Source organism: Notolepis coatsorum (genome assembly GCF_963971535.1).
Source record: "Notolepis coatsorum genome assembly, chromosome: 6".
Lineage (NCBI taxonomy): Eukaryota > Metazoa > Chordata > Actinopteri > Aulopiformes > Paralepididae > Notolepis > Notolepis coatsorum.
Window position 1 is genome coordinate 113,667,249 of NC_140170.1, and position 27,387 is coordinate 113,694,635.

Below are 27,387 nucleotides of genomic sequence, written 5' to 3' on the forward strand. Positions count from 1 at the left end.
ATGGACCCGGTAGGTTCTGACACTGTAGTATCTACAGAATATGAAGAGTTTCACCCCAGATCACTGCTTGTTCATTTTGGACAATTGAGTAGCTACCTCAGATAAAGAACCATATAATTCTGTTCAACCTTTTCAGAGGAAGAATGTTTCCAAACTGTATTATCTAAAAATGGTAGTAGAATGAAGTATGAGTATTGTGTTCATTCATATTTAAATACAGTAGAGGTTGGGTACCTTCGGTGATATAACTCAAAACTCCCTTCTTACTTATCTCACAGCTATTGGAACACTGTTCTGTTATCATCATAATAACATCATCAATTTAGTGTAAAGTACCTAAGAATACATTTTCAAACTAATAATTAGTTTGCAGAGGCTGCAAAAGACCTTTACTGTCATTCTTAAAATTATTATTATTAACTCATGTTATCATAAATTAAAACTAAATAATTTTGAGGCACTGTAAACCAAAGCCTGGACTATGTTTGTTAATAAAATGGCAGGCCCTGCCTTTGTAAACGACAGCAGTGAAATAGAAACCTTTCAGGTAGCTTTCTAGCTTCAAACAGTATTCCCTGATCCAATTTTCAGTTTGTTTATTCAGTTGTGAAAATATACCATATAAATTATTAATTTCTCTGACTCTCACAAAACGACATAGTTCACCTTTAATGGTTTCAGTGTTTATGTGTTTATTTCAGTGTGACTTAAATATATAAAAATAATATCATCCTTTATGGCTTGGATGATGGGTATTCCAACCTCAATCTGGAAACATTATAATTTTTTTGTCAGCATGGTCTCTACTTTTTAATCCATCAACCACGTCTGTGGGGTAATTGGTCAAAATGTGAAACCACTTGAAAATTGGCCTTACAGCGTAAAAAGGGCCACTGCAGAAACAAATGCCTAAGGTAAAGAAAAAAACACTCAAATGTGACACTTAAGGTATAACTCTGATGATGTTTTATGCAGCCAGGCATTGGGCCTTGAATGAACACCTACGTAGTCGTCATTATGCTAACTGTCTCTGGGTGGGTGTATTCCAGATGACCTACCTCTGAGTCCGGATACATTAAGGACCCTGCAGGCCTGTCCGTTCTGCCAGAGGACCTACCAGCGAGGAGCCTCTCTTCGGGAACACATCAAATACTGCCAGGAGAGGGAGGGCGGTCACATGGTCTGCCCGCTCTGTGGATACACTGCCACCTACAGGGCACAGATGGAGAGACATGTGGCACTGCACAACCAAATGCATGACAAGGTGAGATATACGTAGAAACTTAATTTAACCCTTGCGTGGTGTATAAAGTAAGTGGCCCATATTAAATGTACTCTTAAGTATCAACAATATTTAGCTCATGTTAAAATGTACTTAAATATCAAAAGTAAAAGTACAAAGTAACAAAACAGCCAGAATTTTTCTCTCTCTCTATGTTTCCCCCTCCCTCAACTCCCTTCTCCTCTGGCATGCCTGAAGATGGATCAAACTTAACTTTAAAAAATAGCTCGAACAGTTATCCTTTTTCTCTGTGACAACTTGTTTTGACTAGTTGTGCATCCAATATATATAGGTCTAATTTATTGTCTAGTCATTGTTGTGTTAGTTTGTGTTCTTGGATGTCTGTTATGTATTATTGTCATTATTGTGCTGTGTTGTTTCTTGTTTGAAAAAATTTAAATAAAAAGATTTGGTCAAAAAAATAAATAGCTCGAACAGTCAACAGTGCTTTCTGTTGTTGGAAAGCAATTGCTTGACATAAATTGATGCAGTAACAAAACAAACATTTCAAACTATGTAAGCATCCTGCCAAGTTTGTTTAGGACCATGTCAACTGAGGACTCCTTCCTAAAGATTATTATTTGATTAATTGTGCACATCCATTGGTAATGAAAGTATTTTTGATATACTATTTAAAATTCTCATGACATTTACTGCTAATCCCATCTGTTTGGTCTTGTGGAAGATATGCCTCAATTTATCTTGACGAGAGCGCCAGTTGTTCACGCGGGAACGGTCGTCTACAACATGTGTAGCGATAGACTGATCTCATGTGTATACCGCCAGCTAGAGGCTTTGATTTAGAGTCTGGATCATGCAATATCATGATGACACAATTATACTCAGATTGTGTTTTGCAGCGAGTAATGAGGTGTCCAATGTTAATCATTAAATGTTAACCATTAAAAAAGATAAATGTAATTGTGCTAAAATTTAGTTACATTTAATTTAGTTATTACATTAATGTAGTTACATAAGAGTGAAAGTCGCAATAAATATAAAGACTCAAGTAAAGTATAGATACTCTCAGAAACAACTTAAGTTGGGGTATGGGACCCGTTTTCGATGTTTACTAAAAGAGATGTTATTTATTTCCAACCTGAGACTCATTGGCCTTGGCTCATTTTCTGTGAAGAACATGTAAAAGAACACATTTACATTTTTATTATTATACATTACATGTGGTGAAAACAAGTAAACATGGTAAAAATTCAACAAAAAGCTTCACTGTGTGTAGTGACGAAAACCTTGCTTAATTTATATTTCTTCAAGATAATTTATTCCATCTATGTCTTGATTATAATGGATTTATTTTTACAAAAATCACATTTTATCACAACAAAATTACAGCACTTTTATTGATACAATTGGTAAAATATTAACCATATGCTGTCTATATGGCTTGTAATTGAGATAAAGTTATATCCGTCAAGGATTGTTACATACATTGTTAAGGCTCTATTGTTCTAGAATCACAATAATGTTGTGGGTCCGGTCTACCTACAAACATTGGGTGAATAACAAAAACAAACACCACACAAGGGTTAAAAAGGGATTTCTCAATATGACTTGCTAAATTAAATGCTAAATTAACTAAAATGTAGGTAGGTAGGTAGGTAGGTAGGTAGGTAGGTAGGTAGATAGATAGATAGATAGATAGATAGATAGATAGATAGATAGATAGATAGATAGATAGATAGATAGATAGATAGATAGATAGATAGATAGATAGATAGATAGATAGATAGATAGATAGATAGATAGATAGATAGATAGATAGATAGATAGATAGATAGATAGATAGAATCTTTACTTACAGCTGACATGATTATGTGTTTGTTTTCTTCTCATTCCAGAGTCCTGTCATGTTGGATCAAGGCATAGAGAGCAGGAAGTTTAAATGTCTGCAGTGTGGGAAAGCCTTCAAGTACAAACACCACCTCAAAGAGCATCTGCGCATCCACAGTGGTGAGACTATAAAACATCAAATAAAAGTCACAGTCACCATCATAAATTTGCTATTGTTGCTTCTTCTATATCCAACCCTTATTTATCTTGTCAGTTTTACATGGTATGTGTAGGAGCCAAAGCATTATTTAGTTTATTGTATTATAGGAATGTTTATATGTTTATTTTATAACCTTACATTGAAACGGCATTAGGAATATTGAGTGGATTTAGATAAAGTCATTGAACCGTCTTATTTGTCATAATAGAACATTCTAGAACATTTGTGATGTCACAGTATGATGTCATAACCAAACATCCTAGATTTTTTTTTCGATGTCACCGTATGATGTCATAACCAAACATTGTAGAACATTTGTGTATCTATATATACTCAACAATTCTCTCAGAACAGTCAGAGTGCATCTTGAAACAGGACTGAACAGGACTGAACAGATAGACTAAACAACATAGACTGAAGCCTGCATTTCTCAACCAGGGTGCCTTGCCTACCGTTTTGCTGTGGAAAGAGCCGGCGGTGATTTTGGAGACTGGGAAAATACAGTTTTCTTACCTTGTAGTAGTAACGTGAATATTTAGGAAAATAGCTTTAGGACCACTTCTGTAAAGAAAGACTTTGCTGTGGAAGAGAAATAAACCATTTGGGTATCTTTGCTTTACACTGGAGCGGCTGTGGACATTATTTTTCTTTATCAACAAACGTACTACTCACGAGTAAGCAACTTTAACCAGTAGAGTGGAACGTCGTCCCTCATAGTATGAATTTATACTCTAAAGAGTTTCATGCATAGACTGTAAACAGCCTAACATTATTCATGACAATAGAACAAAAAATCACATCCCTGCTAAAGATGTTTTTATAGCGGTTGGTTGACGTTGCTCCCTCTTTGCGTTTCATCCTCTAGGTGAGAAACCGTACGAGTGCTCCAACTGCAAGAAACGTTTCTCTCACTCAGGCTCCTACAGCTCTCACCTGAGCAGCAAAAAGTGCCTGAGTGGAGGAGGTGGAGGTGTATTCAACGGCCACAACCAGGGCTCCTACAATCACTCCTCCCCTTCGTCTCCCTCTGCAGGCGGGGGGAGGAACAGCAGTGGCAAGGGCTCTCCTTTCACACCCCAGACCCAGGATAGCGTCAGGCCTCTGGGTCAACCACCAGGAGATCCTCACCACCACCATCACCACTACCATAACCTCTCCCCACAGGAGAACCACCACAGCCCTGTAGCTATCCCCAGAGGTTCCGATCTGGCCAGACTGTGGGACCCCACTGCAGAGATCTCCCTGAGGGCCAGTGTCTTCAAGGGAACCACCCTTCTGCCTTACCTCAACTCTGGGGCCAAGTTTGAGCAGATGCTGCAGGAGATGCTGCATCAAGAGGTGAAGAGAGAAGAGGGGAGAGGAGCCGGAACAGAGGAGGGGAGGGGAAGCCACAGCGATGGAGGGCGCGATGGGAAAGTGTCGCCGGACAGGGCCTTGAGAGGAGAGAGGGTGAGGTCAGGGGAAGGAGAGAGAGGTGGGGCGACGTGCCGCTGGTGCTCTCAGCTGTTTCCTAACACAGCAGTGCTACTGCAGCACGAGCGCTACCTCTGTAAGATGAACAGGGAGGCGGTGGAGATGCACGAGGGTCTTCACAGCAAGGACCTCCTCTCACCCACCCTCTTCTTCCACATACCCTCCCTCTTAGCAACAGAGAACCACAGCAGAGGATGCATAACAACCAATGGTCTCTCCAAAGACAACTCACCCGTACTGAAGTCCAACTGGCACTCTGTACCACAGCAGCTTCTGGTCGCCATGCACTCCCCTTCACAGCCCCGCCCTGACCCGCGACCCTATTGGCCCAGCCAGGAAAGAATGAGCCCCGGCCAGCCTATCAGCCCGTCCATAGAGCTGTCATCTCCTCAAGTCAGAAGGAGGGTCCCGTCTACAGGATTTGGCTCTCCTCTCTGCCTGGACCTCTCCTCTTGCCCTCCAGACCTCTCCACCCCACAGAACCGATCAACCCTCCAGAACAGAACTCCCGGGTCGGCAGGTTCACAAAATGAACCTCTGGACCTCTCCCTGCCAAAACAACCCTCAGACAAAGAGGCTGGATACAAGGCTGTAAACGGCAACCCAGGCAGAGGGGTGAAACGAGAGCTAGAGAGTCCAACCCAACTTCCACACCTCCCCCCTCACCAGCACCCAGTCTACAGCGGGGCTCCAGTGTTTGGAGGCTCCATGTACCCTGCTTTTCCCCTCTTCAACCCCATGCTCCAGGGTGGTCTGGGGGGAGCAGGGCATGACGGCGTCCCCTCTCTTCCCCTCAGCAGGCCAGCTAATAGCCCCGGATTCCTCTCACCCATGGCATATATGATGGAAGCAGACTCAGAGGCCCTTCTGAAGAGGATCCACCAGGAGAGACAAGCTATGATGGTGAGAAAGGTTTCCCCTTCAAAACATTACAATAATAAGTCAATTACAACACTAGATGACGGTCAATTGTAAATCAATCAGTACAATCATTAGCAAATCTTTATGGTTAAAGCGTGCCTTAATAACATACAAAACCAATGTTTTTTACCCAGGGTGAGGTGTTGAGTCGTGGAGGTCTAGACTACCTCTCTCTGAAGATGGAAGATGGGATGGACGGAGAAGGAGGACCAGGCAGGAAGAGGCTGAAGAAGACGGACGAAGGACAGTATGCCTGTGACATCTGTGAAAAGACCTTCCAGAAGAGCAGCTCTCTGCTCCGACACAAATACGAACACACAGGTTGGTAGGACTTACACAATCTGTTACCATTCATCTCCGTAAAGAGGCTTTGTAAAGGATTTGTAATGAAAACATCAACGATACATGCCTGCTTATTTGCTTAAATTAAAAATCTAAAAATTGGGTAATTTCTTACTCATTATAATTTTACAACAGCTTTCATAAAATATTCTATAAATACTTGCATAATAAGCTTGTGAAATATATTTGATCTATTCAAAGATTCTCATAACTATTTCCTATTTATCCCTCAAAGGCAAACGTCCACATGAATGCAAGATCTGCAAAAAGGCCTTCAAGCACAAGCACCATCTAATAGAACACAGCCGGCTGCACTCTGGAGAGAAGCCTTATCAATGTGACAAATGTGGCAAGCGATTCTCCCACTCTGGCTCCTACTCCCAGCACATGAACCACCGATATGCTTACTGCAGCAGAGACCAGGACCCAGACCAAGACCCAGAGGAGCTGCTTCTCACCCCAGGAACAGACCCTGATCTCGTGGGCCGCGGTGCCGGTGGGACCCCGCCTCTCTCCATGGAGGACACCCAGACCCCACACTCCTTCCTCAGCGACTCCAGTCTGGATGGGGCTCCAGGAGGGCTCAGAGAGGAAGAGGATGAAGAGGAAGAGGAGAGAAGCAGGGGTGGTGGTGTTGAGGAGCCACATGCAAGTTTGTCAGGGGATGGGGATGGGGGAAGGCTAGGGCTGGAGCGGGCCTCTAGTGCTGCACCGGAATCCCCTCCAAGAGAGAATGGAGAGCAGACTGACAGAGACAGTGGGCAGGTAGGAAACCAAGTTGGAACCAACAGTGTGGAGAACCATCTCTGGGACAGAGACATGATGGAACAAAATGGAGACACACAAAAATATGAACAGAGCCAGGAGGCAAACGATTCACCCTGACCCAGTATAAAACAGTGTGGTGACTGTATCAAGCCAATGGAATTCATATACAAATTAATGAACTTTTTTATATGCCTTTTTTCCTAGCATTTCCTGTTTTTCTTCTTCTCTAATATATGACAATGCAACAGATACTCTAATCACCTCGTGAGGTGGGGGAAAATGCACAAAACTGCCTGAACATAAAGTGTCTTACTGTGGGTAAAGCCATACCAGCCAAATATATGTGACAATACAGCATACAGTTTTGTACGATACAGTGTGGATGTGATGTCTCTCTCTCTACTCAGGTCAGAGTGTGTGCTGACCACTTGTTTGGTCACCATAGCAACCAGATCTTTGGTTCATATGAGTTCACCGTACACACTGTGTACACGGCATACAGAAGTAACCAACTCGCTGCTCCTGCACCACTAGCCCAACCTTAGAGTAGAGGGTCTTAATCTGTTTCAGCCCGCAGGTTCAGCATATTGGTTCTGTCATCATACATCAGACGTGTAGGTCCATGACCAATTTGGGTCCCAAGACCCACAGTTGAGAGTCATTACTTGGGAAATTCTTTTGTACTAAGGCAGGGTGGATGTAGAGCGGGGGGTGACTTCTACACCGGCTGCAGCTGTATGCCATATACAGGCCAGGCCGGGTATATAGAGGCTAGAGACGACAGAGGCTGCAGATACATAGCCATAATGTCTCCTGTTGCCTCATCAGTATAGTCTATTATTCCCGATCGATGGAAGTCATGTTCACTTTTGAAGACCCTGTCATATTATTCTCCCCAATTTAACTTTGACCTCTATCTTTACATGTAAACAATATTATTGTAAATGCAAATACATCAAACATAACCCTTATTTCCTTTGTTTTTCTTTTGGTAGAGAACACCGATGTAGGTCTCTTTGTCGCCACAACTCTCTTTACATGCTGTGAAATCTCTAGGGAGATGCCACGTTCAGCTGACTTCATGGGGTTCAAAGGCCACTTCAGTGTTGAGGGCAACTTCAGTGTTGTGGGCGACTTCATGTTGAGGGCGAGAGGTCTCGAGGCGACAGCCTCTGGTAGAACAAACTCTAAGCTGGTTGGTGATGTTTTATGAATGGAGAATAGGAAGAGTGCACCTTTCATGCCTTGTTTGTGGGCCATTATCCCTCGCAACAGTCTTTACATGAGAGTTTACAGGGAGAAGATAATGAGGTCATTCTTTTTTTCTCCTTTGAAGGAGTGAATAAACCTCACACTGTCTCACGATGCGTTCCATATTTCACGTAATAAACATATGGAGTTGTTTTATTTCTTTAAATGCTGAAAATGTCTGTTCTCTCTCGTAATAATTTGCATGTGCTGCAAAGTGACAGTAATGTGTCACACATTTGTAGTCACATGGTGAGGCGCGGGGTGGTGCGGCAGGGTCAAGTTTGAAGACTCAGGACACATCAGCCTCATCTTCCATTTTCCTGTGAAAAGTGCCTTGGTAGTACTACTGCGACACTGTGAGTAATCTGACTCTGCCTTGGTAGTACTACTGCGACACTCTGAGTAATCTGACTGCCTTGGTATGAGGAGATAACAGTGGTGCTTGAGGCAGAACCAAGCTTCTAGCATCCATGTGTGTTAGTGGGCAGAAGACACCTCTCACTCAGAATAAGTGTGTTTGTGTGCAAGTGTGCATGCATACATGCACTTGTGTGTAGAGTATGTGTGAGTGCATGCAAGTGTGTGCGCGTGCATGTGTGTGTGTGTGTGTTACCAAGTGTTACCAAAGATATACATATTACATGCCAAGTCAACTGGCACCAGTTTTCTTTGCATAGTGCCTAATTTCTTATTTTATTTCTAAGGTAAATATTGTTTTTACTCTTACTTCATGTCTGCACAAACATGTATCAATCAGTATATCTTACCAACACAGTTACATCATATTTTGTATTGAATTGCCTTTTTTTGTTTTGTTTTTTACATTTGTGAATATTTGTAATAAAATTGTACATATTTCGTTACCAGAATCCTGTATTTTATAGATTTATAAACAAAATAGGTGACATTTTCATGAATATTAACCTTGAATTACAGATATTAAAAGTTTCTGAACCCGAAATAATAAACACATCAGCATAAAATATCCTGAAAGATGCAAGAGGTATAGAGGTCACAGGGGCTTTTTCCTTAATGTTGAAAATCTATTTGACTGCAAAGACTGTGAACCGACTTGTGTTACTGCTTTTTCATTTTCAACAGAGGAGAGTGCCTCAGACTTTATCCTCTGTTTTCCTCAACTTTACTGATGTGGTTCCACATCAGACGTAGCGTATTAAACCACCAAATTATCCTCAACACTGGTACAATACTCAGCTTGATGACGCTCGAATATCTGAACGTTAACCCTAAAATCGCTTTCAAAACAAACGGGAACATCGCAAAGCACAGTCATTGATGAGTGTCGAGGGCAGGTTGTGGTCGGGGCCACCTCAGTTGACGGTAAACCGGCTTTCCACCGTCCCTCCATCTGCAGGCATGCTTGGCTATGTGAACCTCTTCTTCTGTGGGCCTTAACGGTTTGCATGATGAATCATCAGAGATAGCATAGTCTCTGCCTGTGAGCCTGCGTACAGTATGTGTGGTTGTGGCACACTGGGCCAAAGCACCCATACGGATGGGTGATGTATTGCTTCAGTATGGAGTTAGTTTTAGTCAACAGCCATTTGTCAACAGTATTGTCAACAACGCCTACTGCCGTGACTCACATGGTTCTTTTATAGCTTGTTGTCTGGCATAGTTTATGATGTAGGTAAGATAGTTTGGCCAGTTGTTCTAAGTAACCACACTCTACTCAAGCAGACTGAACATCCTGATAATTGATGATGGGTGTATAGGCTTAAAGGGGAACTATGATCAATTTAAGAATTCATACATGTATGGGCGGCTACGTGGCGTAGTGGGCAAGGCACTCGCCACGAAATCAGGAGACGCTGCATGGGCTCGCCTGTTCGAGCCCAGCGCTCCACATTTGCTTTCAGTTTAGCTGGTCGTCCGTACTAATACACATTGGCCGTATTAGGGGGTGGGAAACTGATGGGTGGGGATCGGGCGTTGTGGACAGCGACTCCTACAGGTCGGTTGGTGCGCCTGCGCAGTAGAATCAGGAAGTGTCGGGGGCAGCGTGAGCCTCCCACGCGTTACTCCTCGCCACTGAGAGATCGAGCTGCGCAGGTGAAAAGATGCGACTAATGTTACCTCAAGTACCGGAGGGGACTTGTGCTATGTATGACTTAGTCCACATTGCAGCCGGCTTGTGGGAGGCAAGAAACAGCGTTCGTGACAGGGGAGGGTTGAATTGGATGATACGAAAATTGGGATGGGAGAAAATATAGAAAATGGGAGAAAAAGTGGATAAAAAAAAAAGAATTCATACATGTTAGTCTAAGGCAGTCCACAAACTAGTATCTCCCAAATCCTGTGCTAAAACTCAAATGTGTGATGTTATCTGTATAAAGTCTGAAGCTGCTCCATGGACAATTAATTGGGAAAGCTGGTATAAATGATAATGAGAGCACCCAGGGGTATGTTAGAGTATAGAGGTACATGTTGTGTTTCAGAACAGAGAACACTACAATAATATAATGAATGTATAAAATAAAACGTTCTGTGCGTCCACAAAATCAACCTCCCATTCATTAGTCAAGCCAGCTCCAGACGTTATACCTGATGACATCACACAAGTTTGAGTCAATATTAATTGAACCTTCTAAGGTCATGGAAATAACATAGCCTAATTGTAATTTCGGCAGTGTTCCCCTTTAAAGCCATGGTTAAGTGTCAAGAAACAAGCTAGTGGTTCAACAAACCTAAAATAAACAACTGATGATGGATGATGATTAGCAAATGTACACCCCCTTCATATTGTGGATGTGCCTACCACTGACCAAGCAACTCTACCCACTTGATATAATAATAATAATAATAATAATAATAATAATAATAATAATAATAATAATAATAATAATAATAATAATAATAATAATAATAATAATAATAATAATAATTGGTGGGGCAAAAAAAAGTTTTTGTTCTTCATTCTTCATAGTTACTCAAAATAGTATAAAATTCACAGAAATATGATTAATATTTATGTACAATAAATACTTTAAAACTCAGTTCTTGTACAAAATAACAATATATTTGAGATTTATAAAAAAATAATTATCAAATAGTTGCCTAGCTTTAATAACATTCGTCACATACAATAGGGAAACACAATAACTTTTTCATAAATGTAATTTTATATATTCGACCCTTGTGGTTTTCATATGAACACATCAGCGCACATCATCGTTTATTAATCACACATCTTTTATGACTAAGTCGATGCACATCTGAAGTACTGTGCAACAAAGAACACAGAAAGCACAATAAAGGGACCGAGATGGTTGAAAGATGGGAGTCCTTTGCGTCTTATTTTCAGTTGCCAGCAGGTTGCTGATTCGGAGGAGAGTGTTTGCGTCTCTAGGACTGATTAGTACCATAACACGCAGAGAGATAAAACACATCGTGGAGCACTGTGTCCTCTGGAGTTTTTATGCCATTTGGGTTTTCATTGACACATACATCTTTTTAAATTTTAGAGTTCAGAGAGGGGGAATAAAACGTAATAGCACATAATTGCTGCAACGTAGACCTACAAAATATAAATAACATTCTGAAATACTGAACCGCTTTAACAGTTTCCGTGTGTTACAACAACGCTTCGGGTTTATCCCGAATAAGCTGTTCTCGTAGTAGTAATAATAATAATACATTTAAATCCTAAATTACGAAGGGCCATGCAAGTCTGTCGAAAAGACAAATTAAAAACATTTGAGGTTTTTCGAGATTATGATCAATTGTACTACTAACGTTTGTGTCAAATGTATGTGAAGTGAACGCTGATACCTCAGGCAAGCAATCAAGTGAAATAAACAGCATGTGGTTATTCATGGACAGAAAATAATATTACTGTAGCAATCAAACATGAGAGGGACGGCCCTAGAAATGCACAGAAACAGCAAGATAAACATTCAAATGACGCGACCGTTCAATGGTTTCTGCTTTAGAAATGCCCGTTTTCTTTAGCTCCCCCTCTCTTCCACACAGTACCAAAGGACTTGGAATAATAGAAACATAAAAATGAATAAATATATCTATTAAAACTTCGGAAATCTTTGCACACACATTCCCCCTTCCTCTCTTCTCTTTTCTTCTTTCTTGCTCTTTGTTGTCCTCTGCCAAACCCACAGTCAATATAAAATTACCAAAGCCGCAGAGAAAAGAGAGAGTTTGGGGGGGGAATCCACTTTTTTTTTTTTTAAACATATGCATTTCTAGCTCTTTTGTTCTGTTATTAAAAGCAGCATTTCCACCAATCACAGGGGATGTCTCCACCCGCGAGTCTCTGAGGCCCACATACCTCCACACTTCCACTGTCTGTCACGCAACCCCATCAGTCAACACACACACACACACACACACACACACACACACACACACACACACACACACACACACACACACACACACACACACACACACACACACACACACACACACACACACACACACACACACACACACACACACACACACACACACACACACACACACACACACACACACACACACACACACACACACACACACACACACACACACACACACACACACACACACACAAGAATGACATACAAACACCCAAATCAGTCCACTGTTTTTATTGAAGGAAATCTTTACAATCAGGGTATTATGTATATGTATTATTTTCATGAAACACAGTTCCATCATTTTAACTGCGTATGGCTATCATATCACCTACCTGAAACAGTATTTCACATATTTACAACATAAGATTATTAACTTAATCAGCAGGTTTTTTTCCCCACACCATTAAAAAGTGGAAGACAATTCAAATACCATACAACGAGGGAAGTACCAAAGGTCCAGGTACTATTTAGAACTATTCAGTACAAGAGGGTACTAATAACACTAGCATGTTGGCATGGTAACCATCATATTACCATAATCAACCGCGCTGAAGAGCAGGGTTGATTTCCTTTGCTGATGGTGACACATTTCCACACATAGCCTGTTTCCTGTATGTTTGCATAATTGATATCCACGCGAGCGCAGCAGTTTGAGACCTGTCTGTCCCCCGTTGTCTCTCTGTGTGTCTGTTTCCCTGCTGCAGGAGATGCTGGTGTGCTTCACAGTGTGGTGGTTCTTCTAAGTTCTGAGGGGGAGGGTGGGGGTGCTCTGTTAGGACGCCTCCTTCCTTTCTAGTTTGCCCTGATCTAACATAATGGAATTGGTAGAAGTAGTTGCCCAATGTGTTACGTGTCTATAACGTCTGATTTAGTGGAGAACATCAATGTGAGAAGGTATAGGGACTACTAGTGCACCGGTACCAACACAGAGCGGGAGTGGATTTCTACTTCCACATCTACAACAAAGCACAAATGTAGGGACCACAAGTGATACTTGGTCTCTTTTGTCGCTGTTGTTAGTGCTCTAACACTGGGCCAATTAAAACCCATGATCGAAAAACATTTGCCTCATAATCCTCTTTTGATGTGAAATCCATATTACACTGTACACATGAGTCATGAGCCATGAGACACGGTGAACTCACTGTCCCGATACAATGTTGGCTATAGGTCCGGAGCCACTGAGGGGGCCCGTGTCAGAGGGCTCTGGAGGGACTCGTGGTTCCGAAGATGTGGTGAAACTCGTTGAGGATGAGCTCCACGGCCTGGTTCTGATACACCATGTTGACCGCCATGTTCCCAGTGTCCCTCTCAGGACGCATCAGGGTGGGTCCGAATACGATGCCGATGTTCTGGGTGGTCATCCGGTTGAATTCAGAGTTCTCCATCACTCTGAAGAGAGAGATGGGTTGGTTGGATGGACGGCGGGAGGGGAGGGGGGAGAGAGAGAGAGAGAGAGAGAGAGAGAGAGAGAGAGAGAGAGAGAGAGAGAGAAAGGGGGGGGGGGGGGAGAAAGAGAGAGATAGGCGGGTAAGAGTGTGTTAATTAGATAGTAGCTACATCGTCACACGGTATCTGATTACATGCTGATACATGGCCTATCTAGTGATTCCAATTATGAAAAATATTTGATTAAAAAAACTATTTATTTTATGACTGGTATTTGACTTGATGTGCGTGATTCCAGTCAGACTGCTGACCACTAATGGTCTCTATGGCTTTATGACCATGGTCAGCATCTGACATCTTTATTATCCCTGATGACTATCAAAACGCAAGAGGGTCCCTCACTTAGTAGCGAAAGGCAAGAGTGTGTGTGTGTGTATATGTGTGTGTGTGTGTGTGTGTGTGTGTGTGTGTGTGTGTGTGTGTGTGTGTGTGTGTGTGTGTGTGTGTGTGTGTGTGTGTGTGTGTGTGTGTGTGTGTGTGTGTGTGTATAATATGTGAGTGAGAGAGAGATGGGACACAGGAATGGGTTAAAACCACAGTATGAGACATTCTTCTAAAAATGCCATTCCCACCGAGCCACAGAGGCAGCCAGCGATTGCTCAAAACTTCCACATTAAAAAGAAGAGGGGACAAAAAGAGAGGAAGAAAAAAAGGAGAGAGCGAGAGAGAGAGAGAGAGAGAGAGAGAACGAGAGAGAGAGCGAGAGAGAGAGAGAGAGAGAGAGAGGCTCCAGTGGTGGTGGCGGCGGTGGTGTTGGTTTGCCTTCCAGCAGACGAGCCACAATGCTCCCATGGGACAGAGGAGGAGGAGGAGAGAGGAGGGAGGAGGAAGGACACGACAGACTGGGGGGGTAGCTGTGAAGGTGGAGGACGAGGAGAGGGGGGGGGCATGAAGAGAGCAGAAAAAGAAGAAGTGGAGGAGGAGGAAGATCAGAGCAAGAGAGGGAATGAGGATAGGAGGAGGAGGGAAGAAGGACTGATAGAGGATAGGAGGAGGAGAGAAGAAGGACTGATAGAGGAGGAGAGAAGGGCTGATAGAGGATAGGAGGAGAGAAGAAGGACTGATAGAGGAGGAGAGAAGGACTGATAGGAGGAGGAGAGGAGAAGGACTGATAGAGGATAGGAGGAGAGAAGAAGGGCTGATAGAGGAGGAGAGAAGGACTGATAGGAGGAGGAGAGGAGAAGGACTGATAGGAGGAGAGAAGGACTGATAGAGGAGGAGAGAAGAAGGACTGATAGAGGATAGGAGGAGAGAAGAAGGACTGATAGGAGGAGGAGAGAAGAAGGACTAATAGAGGATAGGAGGAGAGAAGAAGGACTGATAGAGGATAGGAGGAGAGAAGAAGGACTAATAGAGGATAGGAGGAGGAGAGAAGAAGGGCTGATAGAGGATAGGAGGAGAGAAGAAGGGCTGATAGAGGAGGAGAGAAGGAGGACTGATAGGAGGAGAGAAGAAGGACTGATAGGAGGAGGAGAGAAGAAGGACTGATAGAGGATAGGAGGAGGAGAGAAGAAGGACTGATAGAGGATAGGAGGAGAGAAGAAGGGCTGATAGAGGAGGAGAGAAGAAGGGCTGATAGAGGATAGGAGGAGGAGGACTGATAGAGGAGGAGAGAAGGAGGACTGATAGAGGAGGAGAGAAGAAGGACTGATAGGAGGAGGAGAAAAGAAGGACTGATAGAGGAGGAGAGAAGAAGGGCTGATAGAGGATAGGAGGAGGAGGACTGATAGAGGAGGAGAGAAGGAGGACTGATAGAGGAGGAGAGAAGAAGGACTGATAGAGGAGGAGAGAAGAAGGACTGATAGGAGGAGAGAAGAAGGACTGATAGAGGAGGAGAGAAGAAGGACTGATAGAGGATAGGAGGAGGAGAGAAGAAGGGCTGATAGAGGAGGAGAGAAGAAGGACTGATAGAGGAGGAGAGAAGGACTGATAGGAGGAGGAGAGAAGAAGGACTGATAGAGGAGGAGAGAAGAAGGACTAATAGAGGATAGGAGGAGAGAAGAAGGACTGATAGAGGAGGAGAGAAGAAGGACTAATAGAGGATAGGAGGAGAGAAGAAGGACTGATAGGAGGAGAGAAGGACTGATAGAGGAGGAGAGAAGGACTGATAGGAGGAGGAGAGAAGAAGGACTGATAGAGGATAGGAGGAGGAGAGAAGAAGGACTGATAGGAGGAGGAGAGAAGAAGGACTGATAGGAGGAGAGAAGAAGGACTGATAGAGGAGGAGAGAAGGACTGATAGGAGGAGAGAAGGAGGAGAGAAGAAGGACTGATAGAGGATAGGAGGAGAGAAGACGGACTGATAGGAGGAGGAGAGAAGAGAGAAGAAGGGCTGATAGAGGAGGAGAGAAGAGAGAAGAAGGGCTGATAGAGGAGGAGAGAAGAAGGACTGATAGAGGAGGAGAGAAGAAGGACTGATAGAGGAGGAGAGAAGGACTGATAGGAGGAGAGAAGAAGGACTGATAGAGGATAGGAGGAGAGAAGAAGGACTGATAGAGGATAGGAGGAGAGAAGAAGGACTGATAGAGGATAGGAGGAGAGAAGAAGGACTGATAGAGGATAGGAGGACTGATAGGAGGAGAGAATGAGGAGAGAAGAAGGACTGATAGAGGAGGAGAGAAGAAGGACTGATAGAGGAGGAGAGAAGGACTGATAGGAGGAGAGAAGGAGGAGAGAAGAAGGACTGATAGAGGAGGAGAGAAGGACTGATAGGAGGAGAGAAGGAGGAGAGAAGGACTGATAGAGGATAGGAGGAGAGAAGACGGACTGATAGGAGGAGGAGAGAAGAGAGAAGAAGGGCTGATAGAGGAGGAGAGAAGAGAGAAGAAGGGCTGATAGGAGGATGATAGTGGGTAATAAATAAGAAACAGAAGAGGAGAGACAGGAATGACGAAGAGAGAGAGAGAGAGAGAGAGAGAGAGAGAGAGAGAGAGAGAGAGAGAGAGAGAGAGAGAGAGAGAGTTGACACATTCATGGGGTCCACCACACCCTGGCACAAACATAAGCCTCAGAACACGAACGTGAGGGAAAACCACTAACTAACACACACGCACGCACGTACACACGCACACACACACAGAGCGTTTACTATTAAAAGGAACTGGCTTATTGGCTTACATTCTGAAGCATTCATCATCCTCCAACCTTTTCATCTTCACACCCTAATTAACAACACTGTGATACTGGTCCAGCCCTGTGTGAATATACCAGTACCACTCATACTGGTCACTCACAGACACAACGCTGCAGAGAACAAAGGCACTGCCCCCTCTTGTGGTCCGATTACAGAATGGTAAGGACTTTGGAATTCCAAAGGGATTCATGCCTGAATGCCTCAAAGAAATAGTGAATGGTGCCTCACAGGCATTTAAGAATGTAGCATTTGGAAAAAAGAGATAGAAAGATACACAGAAACAACAACAACAACAACAACAACAACAACAACAACAACAACAACAACAACAACAACAACAAAGAAAAAAGCAAGACAGAAAGCAGATAGGAAGATACATAGTGTGACAAAGAGGCTGCGAGACGGACAGACCAGGACCGATAGGACTGACGGCAAGCCGGTCCAGGCAAAAGGTTGAGTAATAGTTGACAGTGCGGCCGTCACCTCACCGTCTGAGATGCTGAAAGATGAACTGCATGGTGTCGTGGTTGGGGGGAGGCATGCTGAGCACCAGACACTTTAGGCGGTCCACCTTGTCCATGTGGTCAGACATCTCTGGAACACAACAGACCAGAGACATGACACAGTGGTAGATTTCATTGAAATGTTTATAGAGCGTGTTAGGACATTCCAGGAAGTGGACACAGGAACAGTCTCGGTTTTAATAGGGTTTTTGCCACAGACGTATTTTCTCAAAGTTAGCCTGAAAATTTGCTAACCACTTGAATTGCAAGGTGGTTGTACTCATCTAGCAGGCAGTCGTTTAAAATGACAAGGGTTGAATTTTGTGGCGCAATTCCAAATGTTAAAAGGGACACTTTCAACTTTAAACCTATCGTTCTGCTGTGATCATCAGACATCGTTTTCTGTGTCTCGAGAGCTCAGACGCATCGGCACCCTGAGAAATTCCTCAGGAATGATAGGATTAAGGTTGGAAATCGACCAAGTGCTTTAAGATATATTTATCTATATTTAAGATATAGTTGATTTGAATGCATTTTTAACATCCAAAATCCCTGTGCAAAATACAACCGCCTAATTTTCTGCTAACAGTCTGCTAGATGAATATAAGCTAAACATAATAATTATTACAAGTGTCCATGGCAAAAAGAAAACATTAAACCGATAGTATTCCTGGTCCACTTTTTGGAATCTGCTAACACGCTCTATAGGTCCTTTTCCATTCACGTTTGGTTTACTTCATTAGCTATCTCTATCGCATGAAAATACTGTATAGACGGTTAGACATAAGCTGGTGGCCAAGAAAAATCTCCATCTAAGGGTGTGATAGACACCAGTCTTCCTGGGGGGGGGGGGGGGATGTAGCCAATCTATATTCAAAATTATAAACCCAGAAGGTCTACAGTCTGTCATCCTCCTCATAATATGTCTATTATATCTATGAATGGGAGAGAATGACAGAGTGTTCACATACTTGATATGACAGAGATAGGATCAATCAATCACACTAATGTTCCCTTGGGGTGTAATAGGACATAAACCAAAGTTCCTCTGGCCAATTTATGATGTCGAACAAATCATACAGTAGCATAAAGAATAATTGAAGTCATTAAGTGTAGAGCTGATCGTCACATAAGAATGGTCTGACTGTTCATCAAACCACGTCCATAATGCTGATAGATTATTCCATGGAGAGCTCAAATTTGGAGGTTGGTTTGTTTGTTGCTTTTTCAGCCTCTCAAACTTGTAACTGGGCTGTTAAAATATAATGAAAAGAAATAAAAGCTATTTCCATGTTTCACAATTGACCTTGATCTAAAGCCCTGTGCTCTTGATCCTACAATCACAACTGTTGCTTCAGTTTGTCAGAGGAAGCAACAATTGTGATTGGAGGATCAAGAAAAAGGAGATAGGTCAATTGTAACTGCAAATTGATTGTCATTGAAACCAAGCTAGGTGTACTGAATTCCATTTAAACAATAATACTGAACACAAAAAAAACACTTGTAAAAGTTGACAAAAAACGAATAATTGATTTATAACAAAAGGTTTTGCCATCCATGGCAGTTGTGTGATGTTTCCACCTCCTAAGTAAAAAATTAGTTGTTGTCAAAAGCTTCAAACAGAAATATATTAAATTGATATACTAACGCTAACCTCAGCTATTCTCCTAATAAAGACACTTGCTAATGTGAAGATTGAAGGAAAATCCAAGTAACCCACAGGGGTGGAGACCACATAACAGCCAAGCTACACCACTTCCCTTTAAACATCCAGAATTAAAGAAAACTCTTTTTCAGAATGACACCCATGTATTCTATCACACAGTGGGCTTTGATTGGGTCATTAGGCTCACAAAACCATGTCAACTTTCAAGATTTCAAGGTTCTTTCACGATTCAAGGTTCTCCCCCGACAGCAGAAATATTTGGAAGTGGAAATGAATGAGAGAGAGAGTTCAACTCACTGACGGTCTCTATAGTAACTTGAGTGGAAGTGAATGGGAGAGAGAGCGTGGGAATGTTCAACTCACTGACAATCTCTACAGGAGTGTATGAGTGGAAGTGAATGGGAGAGAGAGCGTGGGAGTGTTCAACTCACTGACGATCTCTACAGGAGTGTATGAGTGGAAGTACGGCTGGGCGATAAAACGATAACGATAATTATCGCGATATATTTTAATAATCGATATCGAAAAAAAATAAAACCAGAGACAGTGGACAGACTTGTGTTTCTTGCCTGCAACTTAAAGTAATGGCTTTCTAATTTAAAATACAGTTTGAAACAGTCTGTACACACAGTAGGCTATGTGTGCTAGCAGAGCTAGTCTCCAGTCACGAGTCACGGTGCACATGTGCGGTGGTTTGTCCACCAAAAAAGCACCAAAAGATAGAAAATAAACTAGCAGAGCCAGACCTATTCAACTCCCCTGGAGCCACAGCCAGCAGAGAAGCCGGTTTACTTTAGCTTTCAAACCAGCTGCAGCCTGAGAACTGGAGTGTGAGGGGATGTAACACTAAAGATGGCGGCAACAACAAATAATTGCTGCAAAATAAACATACATCTGTTTAAAAAAATATATATATATTTACATATATTTTTTTAATACTTATAACAATATCGATAATTAGCAATATCGAGTGATATGATATCGTTATCGTGATATAATTTTTTCCATATCGCCCAACCCTAAGTGGAAGTGAATGGGAGAGAGAATGTGGGAATGTTCAACTCACTGACGGTCTCTACAGGAGTGTATGAGTGGAAGTGAATGGGAGAGAGAATGTGGGAGTGTTCAACTCACTGATGGTCTCTACAGGAGTGTATGAGTGGAAGTGGAAGTGAATGGGAGAGAGAATGTGGGAGTGTTCAACTCACTGATGGTCTCTACAGGAGTGTATGAGTGGAAGCAGGGGTGCAGTGCTGGGCATACGCGGTCAAACGACGTTTGGGCTTCGTCACTGAGGCAGAAGTACGCGCATCCTATTATTATGCAAAGTCTAGGTGATAAGTGCCGGTGTTCTGCGAAATTCTACACCGGCCGGCCACACAAAAATGACTCGTCACGCTGTATACCCCGGCCGCCGGCACTTATCACCTAGACTTTGCATAATAATAGGATACCGACAACCAAATACAAGCCCTGTAGGTGGGGGGTTGCTTGATCTCCCGACTGGAAGGATGAGACAAGTTGTATCATCTGTTCTGTGCGCAACCGAGGGAACATGTATGCGTGTGCGCACGTGGCGTTTGGCCTTGGCCCATATTACGACTGCACCACTGAGTGGAAGTGAATGGGAGAGAGAGCGTGGGAGTGGTCAACTCACTGATGGTCTCTACAGGAGTGTATGAGTGGAAGTGAATGGGAGAGAGTGCGTGGGAGTGGTCAACTCACTGACAGGAGTGTATGAGTGGAAGTGAATGGGAGAGAGAGCGTGGGAGTGGTCAACTCACTGACGGTCTCTACAGGAGTGTATGAGTGGAAGTGAATGGGAGAGAGAGCGTGGGAGTGGTCAACTCACTGACGGTCTCTACAGGAGTGTATGAGTGGAAGTGAATGGGAGAGAGAGCGTGGGAGTGGTCAACTCACTGATGGTCTCTACAGGAGTGTATGAGTGGAAGTGAATGGGAGAGAGAGCGTGGGAGTGGTCAACTCACTGACGGTCTCTACAGGAGTGTATGAGTGGAAGTGAATGGGACTCACTGATGGTCTCCACGATGTCGGTGAAGAAGCCGTAGGGGACCAGAGGCTCAGGAAGCTCTCGGAAGAAGAGTTTAAGAGCTCCAGTGATGACGTGAATATCCTCCCACTCACTCGCTTCCAGGTTCAACTTCTCCTCTGAGAGACCAAGAGAGTGGGTTAAATTTGAGATACAACAGGAGATCGGGGTGATTAGTCACAGACTAGCAGGCATGTTTCTGTAGAGAGAGGGTCTGTGAACGTAGAACAGTCAGCAGCACAGAGACACTGGGCCTTTGAATAAGACAACAGCACACAAAAACATCCAGTCTTGACCAGTACTTCTCAAAATACTATATACAGTATATTTATTTACACAATCCTATATATGCATATGGGGGTGCAGGCTTTATTGTTCAATATTAAAAAAATACAATTGAAATTAAATTTGTAATCAAAGACCCAGTCATAGCTCATAACTTGACATTCATGTCAATGTAAAGTGTATGTCTCAGTTATTTCCAAATGTTAAGATATCTCATTTTGGAATAAGACTCTTCAAATGCCCTTTATCAATTGGGTACAAATTGGATTATTTGATTAACAACATTAATTTATACGGTTTTCTATTTTAGGTCGTATAGTAGATGGAAACATACATCAGTTTAATATCTGATGTGCAAATGAGCACCAGTTAATAGTACATTGAGAAACATTAGTCTGAAGGATAATACTGCAGTGAGATAAGAGCAGTTCACACAAATGCAGTTCTCTGCTTTAGCCACTTGGTGGCACCCATGGACTGTGAAGAACATCAGACTGTGCAATCTGTTATACATTGTTACATTAGAAAAAATCAAGAAGCAAAGCCATGCCTAAAGAGCACACACAAATTACACACATTAAAGCAAATGGTGATCCAATCACCAAATTCTTTAGCACATTAGCGTGTGTGTGTGTGTGTGTGTGTGTACCTATATTAAGTATGTATGTGCGTGCGTGGATACTGACATTTTGAAAATGATGATACAATCTGAACAGTAAGCACATCTCAATAATTCCCTCCATTTCCATATGTGTGCACATATTAATATATGTATGTTTTTAATATGTATGAGTTGCATGTATGTGAGGCGAGTGTGGCATGTGTGTTTTGCGTGTGCATGCACTTTGAGTCGCTTCTTAAGCAATGTACAGAGTCAAGCGGCCGCAACGTCACATCAAAAGCTGGGAGCCCCCCAGGTTGCTACCTTGTACCAACTCCGCTGGGAACATGAAACGGCCATCAGTAGTCAGCTTCCGCTCTGCAAAAACCAACAGGCATTCAACAGGCTGGACTCATCAGCCACTGGGTGCTATGGACCTGCTGTACCAGTGACACACTTATTTGAATTCCTCTGCTTGTACAGTACTGTGTGTGAATCTCCTTGACTGAAATATTATATTTCAAATGAGGATAATCCAATATAATCAAAATTATCATGATTGTCCCTAATGGCATTTGTCACAAATACAAGTAGGAAAAATAAAATAAAACTGGTTTGATTGAAAGTGAATTAAGGGTTGGGGTTAAGCCTGGTGTGCCTGCCCCCCCCCCCTTTTCCTCTCTACCTTCTTCTCCATCACCTCACTTCCTCTATCCATCACCTCACTTCCTCTATCCATCACCTCACTTCCTCTATCCATCCCTAGCCCCCTCTATCCATCCCTAGCTCTCACCCGCTCTATCCATCCCTAGCCCGCACTCCCTCTATCCATCCCTAGCTCTCACCCGCTCTATCCATCCCTAGCCCACACTCCCTCTATCCATCCCTAGCCCTCACTCCCTCTATCCATCCCTAGCCCACACTCCCTCTATCCATCCCTAGCCCTCACTCCCTCTATCCATCCCTAGCCCTCACTCCCTCTATCCATCCCTAGCCCTCACTCCCTCTATCCATCCCTAGCTCTCACTCAGTCTATCCATCCCTAGCCCTCACTCCCTCTATCCATCCCTAGCTCTCACCCGCTCTATCCATCCCTAGCTCTCACCCGCTCTATCCATCCCTAGCCCTCACTCCCTCTATCCATCCCTAGCCCGCACTCCCTCTATCCATCCCTAGCCCGCACTCCCTCTATCCATCCCTAGCCCGCACTCCCTCTATCCATCCCTAGCCCGCACTCCCTCTATCCATCCCTAGCCCGCACTCCCTCTATCCATCCCTAGCCCGCACTCCCTCTATCCATCCCTAGCTCTCACTCCCTCTATCCATCCCTAGCTCTCACTCCCTCTATCCATCCCTAGCCCCCTCTATCCATCCCTAGCCCGCACTCCCTCTATCCATCCCTAGCCCCCTCTATCCATCCCTAGCTCTCACTCCCTCTATCCATCCCTATCCCTCACTCCATCTATCCATCCCTAGCCCTCACTCCATCTATCCATCCCTAGCCTGCACTCCCTCTATCCATCCCTAGCCCTCACTCAGTATATTTATCCCTAGCTCTCACTCAGTCTCCCCTCTATCCTCCCGCACCATCCCTTCCTCCTGCTACCCCCCACCCGCCCCCACCCCTTATTTCTGCCAATCATAAATTATTTATTTTTGTAGATGTGCTCTTTTTCACACACCTTCCTACACACATCTACACCTGGGAGCTGGCCAGTATAACTGCCTTGCTCAAGGGCACTTCAATGGTAGTTTTGAGGGAGGGGAGAGCACTATTCATTCCCTCTCCCCTGCCAAATGTTTCCCTGCTGGCCCGGGGATCAAAATTGATGACCTTCTGGGCACCAGCCCACTTCTTCAACCTTTAGGCTGCCGCTTCCCTCCACAGTCCCTGCTCCGCTCCCTCCCTCCCTCCCTCCCTCCCTCCTCACCGTGGTTGACGAGGAAACGTAGCTTCTGGATGACCGCCAGGTTCCCAGACACTCTGTAGATGCCATCAGTCTCCAACCCTGCAACACAGTATGTCAGGTTCTTCACTAGCTTGTTGATGCTACTGTACCTGCCACATACCTTACCAGTTATAGAATAGAACAGAACCGTGGAACAATGTTTGGTAACCAGCCATAGTGCCTGGTACAAGAGAGACTATTGGAATAGACTACAACAGATTAGTCAGCACACAGCCACAACTAAAATAACGGATGTATGCAACTAAATACACATACAGTATATATTATAATACATAGTTACCACATTTTAACACTAAGCCATAGGGATAAACATACTCCTGCATAATCATGAATTCTGCAATATCACTTCCATTGCACAACCAGTGTGCTGGTTAATTCTGCCCACATAACATTGTTCTGGTTAATTAACTCACATTACAGTGTTCTGGTTAATTAACTCGCATAACAGTGTTCTGGTTAATTATGCCCAAGTAACAGTGTTCTGGTTAATTAACTCACATAACAGTGTTCTGGTTAATTCTGCCCACATAACAGTGTTCTGGTTAATTATGCCCAAGTAACAGTGTTCTGGTTAATTAACTCACATAACAGTGTTCTGGTTAATTCTGCCCACATAACATTGTTCTGGTTAATTAACTCACATTACAGTGTTCTGGTTAATTAACTCGCATAACAGTGTTCTGGTTAATTATGCCCAAGTAACAGTGTTCTGGTTAATTAACTCGCATAACAGTGTTCTGGTTAATTATGCCCAAGTAACAGTGTTCTGGTTAATTAACTCACATAACAGTGTTCTGGTTAATTAACTCACATAACAGTGTTCTGGTTAATTAACTCACATTACAGTGTTCTGGTTAATTAACTAACATTAGTGTTCTGGTTAATTAACACACATTACAGTGTTCTGGTTAATTATGCTACACAGTGGTTTGTTTGTTTGTTGTGATATCAAGACACATTTCTGCCCAGCGGTTTAGTCAGAGGACGTTCAACAGGGAAGTGCTGCCTGTGAGCCCTGAAGCTTGTAATGTGACGGTCAGGAGGAACAGTGACTTCAGAATATATGCCCCCAGAGCTACCGTTGATTTGACCATTTCCAACAATGCACTTTTGCATCTCAGTTACTTAAAGTAATTTTTCTACTGCTGAAAGGCTCATAACATCTCCAGGTAATATTACAGAGTAATGCTTTGCTAATTATTCTACTAATTACAAAGAAATACAGTACAAAGCAGAACGTTTGTTAAAGGTGTTGTCCTTTATCTCATCCAATGCTTGGAACACTGACCAGCTACAGTCCTGTCAGACTGTCACACCCTTAATGCCACGTAGATGTCTACTTCTGCAACTGTAGGGGAAGTATTTAAAAGTCTGCACACAGTTTACAAAAATGCTCCAGCTAAATATTTAATTCATAAAAACAACTACGGTTTTCAAGCCCTCGCGATCAAAACACGGACGTTTTTATGAATTCAATATTTCATCGGAGCAGTGTTTTAACGACGTGGGGCTCTATTTTCTTCCATTTGGATCCGTCTCCACCTGGCACCTGTCACCGGTCTTCTCTCGACTGTGAGTGTTCTGGTCTGCCTCCTGGATGTGCAATAACTCTACCTCTCTTCTCCACAACCCCGGTGCACAGTCTGACGAAACGAGGCACTGTGTTCTTCTCCCGCTCACACAGCGTCTCCAGACGACAGCCAAACACCTGGTCTGTGGAGGACAAGCACACACGCATATACAGTCACGCACACGCATGCACACACACGCACAATAGAATATTATGAGCATTTTAGATTAGATTAGATTAACTTTATTGTCATTACACAGTACAATGAGATTGTGTACGTCCAACCAGGATGTGACAATCAACAGTCAGTTGCAATAAGACACATATAAATAAAACTGTACAGTGAAGTGCAATGGTACTTAGCACAATGTGCTAAAATCCCTGATTAGTAGTTATTTCAGAAATCTGTATGGCTTTTACAAACACTCAATGATAGCACTGTGATGATGATGATAATAATAGTAATATGATGATGATATAAGAACTACAAGCAAGTTTAACCTCTACCATACTGTAAGATCTTCAGTTCCAAATGCCTTTGTTTAAGGAAAAAACCCTCCAGCTAATCTTAGCCGTCATGTTCCATTTAAGTTCCCAGCAGAGTACTATAAGCTCAGCCTTGATGATGCAATGCCATTCAGATACAGTACAGTGTATACTGTACAATACAGTGTTTCATCAGTGGGACTCATTAGGTGTACAAAACATTAGGGTGTTTTCTTTTGGTTTCTCTATAAAAGCACTGAAGTTGTTAAAAGCATTTTATAAATGTATTAAATTTTATTTTATACAATAGCTAGTGAGCTCAGTGCCATGCATGTTTTGTTTTTGTTTTTTTAAACCATTATTTATCAGTTCATTGAAAAACAGGGTCGGGTAATTAAAATGGACGTGGGATGTCAAAATGTCCCTCAAAGTAATTAAATCCCCTCAAATTAGAATTATTTGTAGAGAATGGAGTGGTATTGTAGCTCTGTGGTATAATGTGGCACTCCATGTACTTGTCATGGGTCTCTCTCTCTCTCTCTCTCTCTCTCTCTCTCTCTCTCTCTCTCTCTCTCTCTCTCTCTCTCTCTCTCTCTCTCTCTCTCTCTCTCTCTCTCTCTCTCTCTCTCTCTCTCTCTCTCTCTCTCTCTCTCTCTCTCTCTCTCTCTGAGCTGTATTTAGTACCTCCTGGATTCAAATACATCATAATGACACAATCACTAATTGTAAGTCTCTACCTCAATCATTCTCAAACCAAATTAATTCATACAAGATGGTGTATAGCTGTAGGATACCGTGTTCCTTTAATCATCTGCAAAAAGCAACATGTCTCACCCTTGATGAGGCCTTTCTCATGCAGCGCCTGCAGCGGAGGCCTCTTGAGGATCAGCTTCTTCAGCCGCGTCTTCACCCTCTTCCTCTCCGTGTTCTCCAGGTTGGACGCAGAGCGAGGGACTGCAATGGAGGGAGGAGGAGGAGAAGGTGGAGGAGGAGAAGAAGGAGTCAGTGCGGGGTAGCCGGCTACAGGCGGAGGAAGAGGAGGAGAGGAGAGGAGAGGAGGTGGAACCGTGTTGAGGATGAGGAGCGGAATGGCCGGGCAGTGGCGGAGGTGAGCGAGGAGCGGCGAGGGGACGGCTCAACACGGAGACCGCGGGAGGATGTAGGACAGAGGGAGGAGAGGATAGAGGACAGGAGGGAGGGATGATACAAGCCTGAAGAATGGAGGTTAGAAAAGAATGATAAGAGGCATGGGTG

At 43.3% G+C, this 27,387-nt stretch overlaps 2 protein-coding genes across 2 annotated transcripts in view; one reads left to right on the top strand and one right to left on the bottom strand.

Annotated features, from left to right (window-relative positions):
* Window positions 1–13,164, top strand: part of LOC311229644 (zinc finger E-box-binding homeobox 2) — a gene marked incomplete at both ends in the record, with an annotated part of 46,352 nt that extends 33,188 nt beyond the window's left edge. Inside the window, 9 exons of the mRNA XM_084315721.1 lie at window positions 1–9; window positions 1,050–1,264; window positions 3,139–3,250; window positions 4,156–5,666; window positions 5,819–6,005; window positions 6,262–6,791; window positions 7,202–7,281; window positions 7,851–7,989; window positions 13,126–13,164. The exon at window positions 1–9 is cut by the window's left edge and continues 201 nt beyond it. Coding sequence (XP_084171847.1) covers window positions 1–9; window positions 1,050–1,264; window positions 3,139–3,250; window positions 4,156–5,666; window positions 5,819–6,005; window positions 6,262–6,791; window positions 7,202–7,281; window positions 7,851–7,989; window positions 13,126–13,164 — 2,822 coding nt within the window. The remainder of the gene's footprint in view (window positions 10–1,049; window positions 1,265–3,138; window positions 3,251–4,155; window positions 5,667–5,818; window positions 6,006–6,261; window positions 6,792–7,201; window positions 7,282–7,850; window positions 7,990–13,125) is intronic.
* arhgap9 (Rho GTPase activating protein 9) overlaps window positions 12,650–27,387 on the bottom strand; it is an 84,629-nt gene continuing 69,891 nt past the window's right edge. The window contains exons 14-20 of the mRNA XM_084316416.1: window positions 26,968–27,087; window positions 25,692–25,790; window positions 24,039–24,116; window positions 22,432–22,485; window positions 21,206–21,340; window positions 17,491–17,596; window positions 12,650–13,813 (exon numbers count right to left, since the gene is read on the bottom strand). Coding sequence (XP_084172542.1) covers window positions 13,618–13,813; window positions 17,491–17,596; window positions 21,206–21,340; window positions 22,432–22,485; window positions 24,039–24,116; window positions 25,692–25,790; window positions 26,968–27,087 — 788 coding nt within the window. The 3' untranslated portion in view covers window positions 12,650–13,617. The remainder of the gene's footprint in view (window positions 13,814–17,490; window positions 17,597–21,205; window positions 21,341–22,431; window positions 22,486–24,038; window positions 24,117–25,691; window positions 25,791–26,967; window positions 27,088–27,387) is intronic.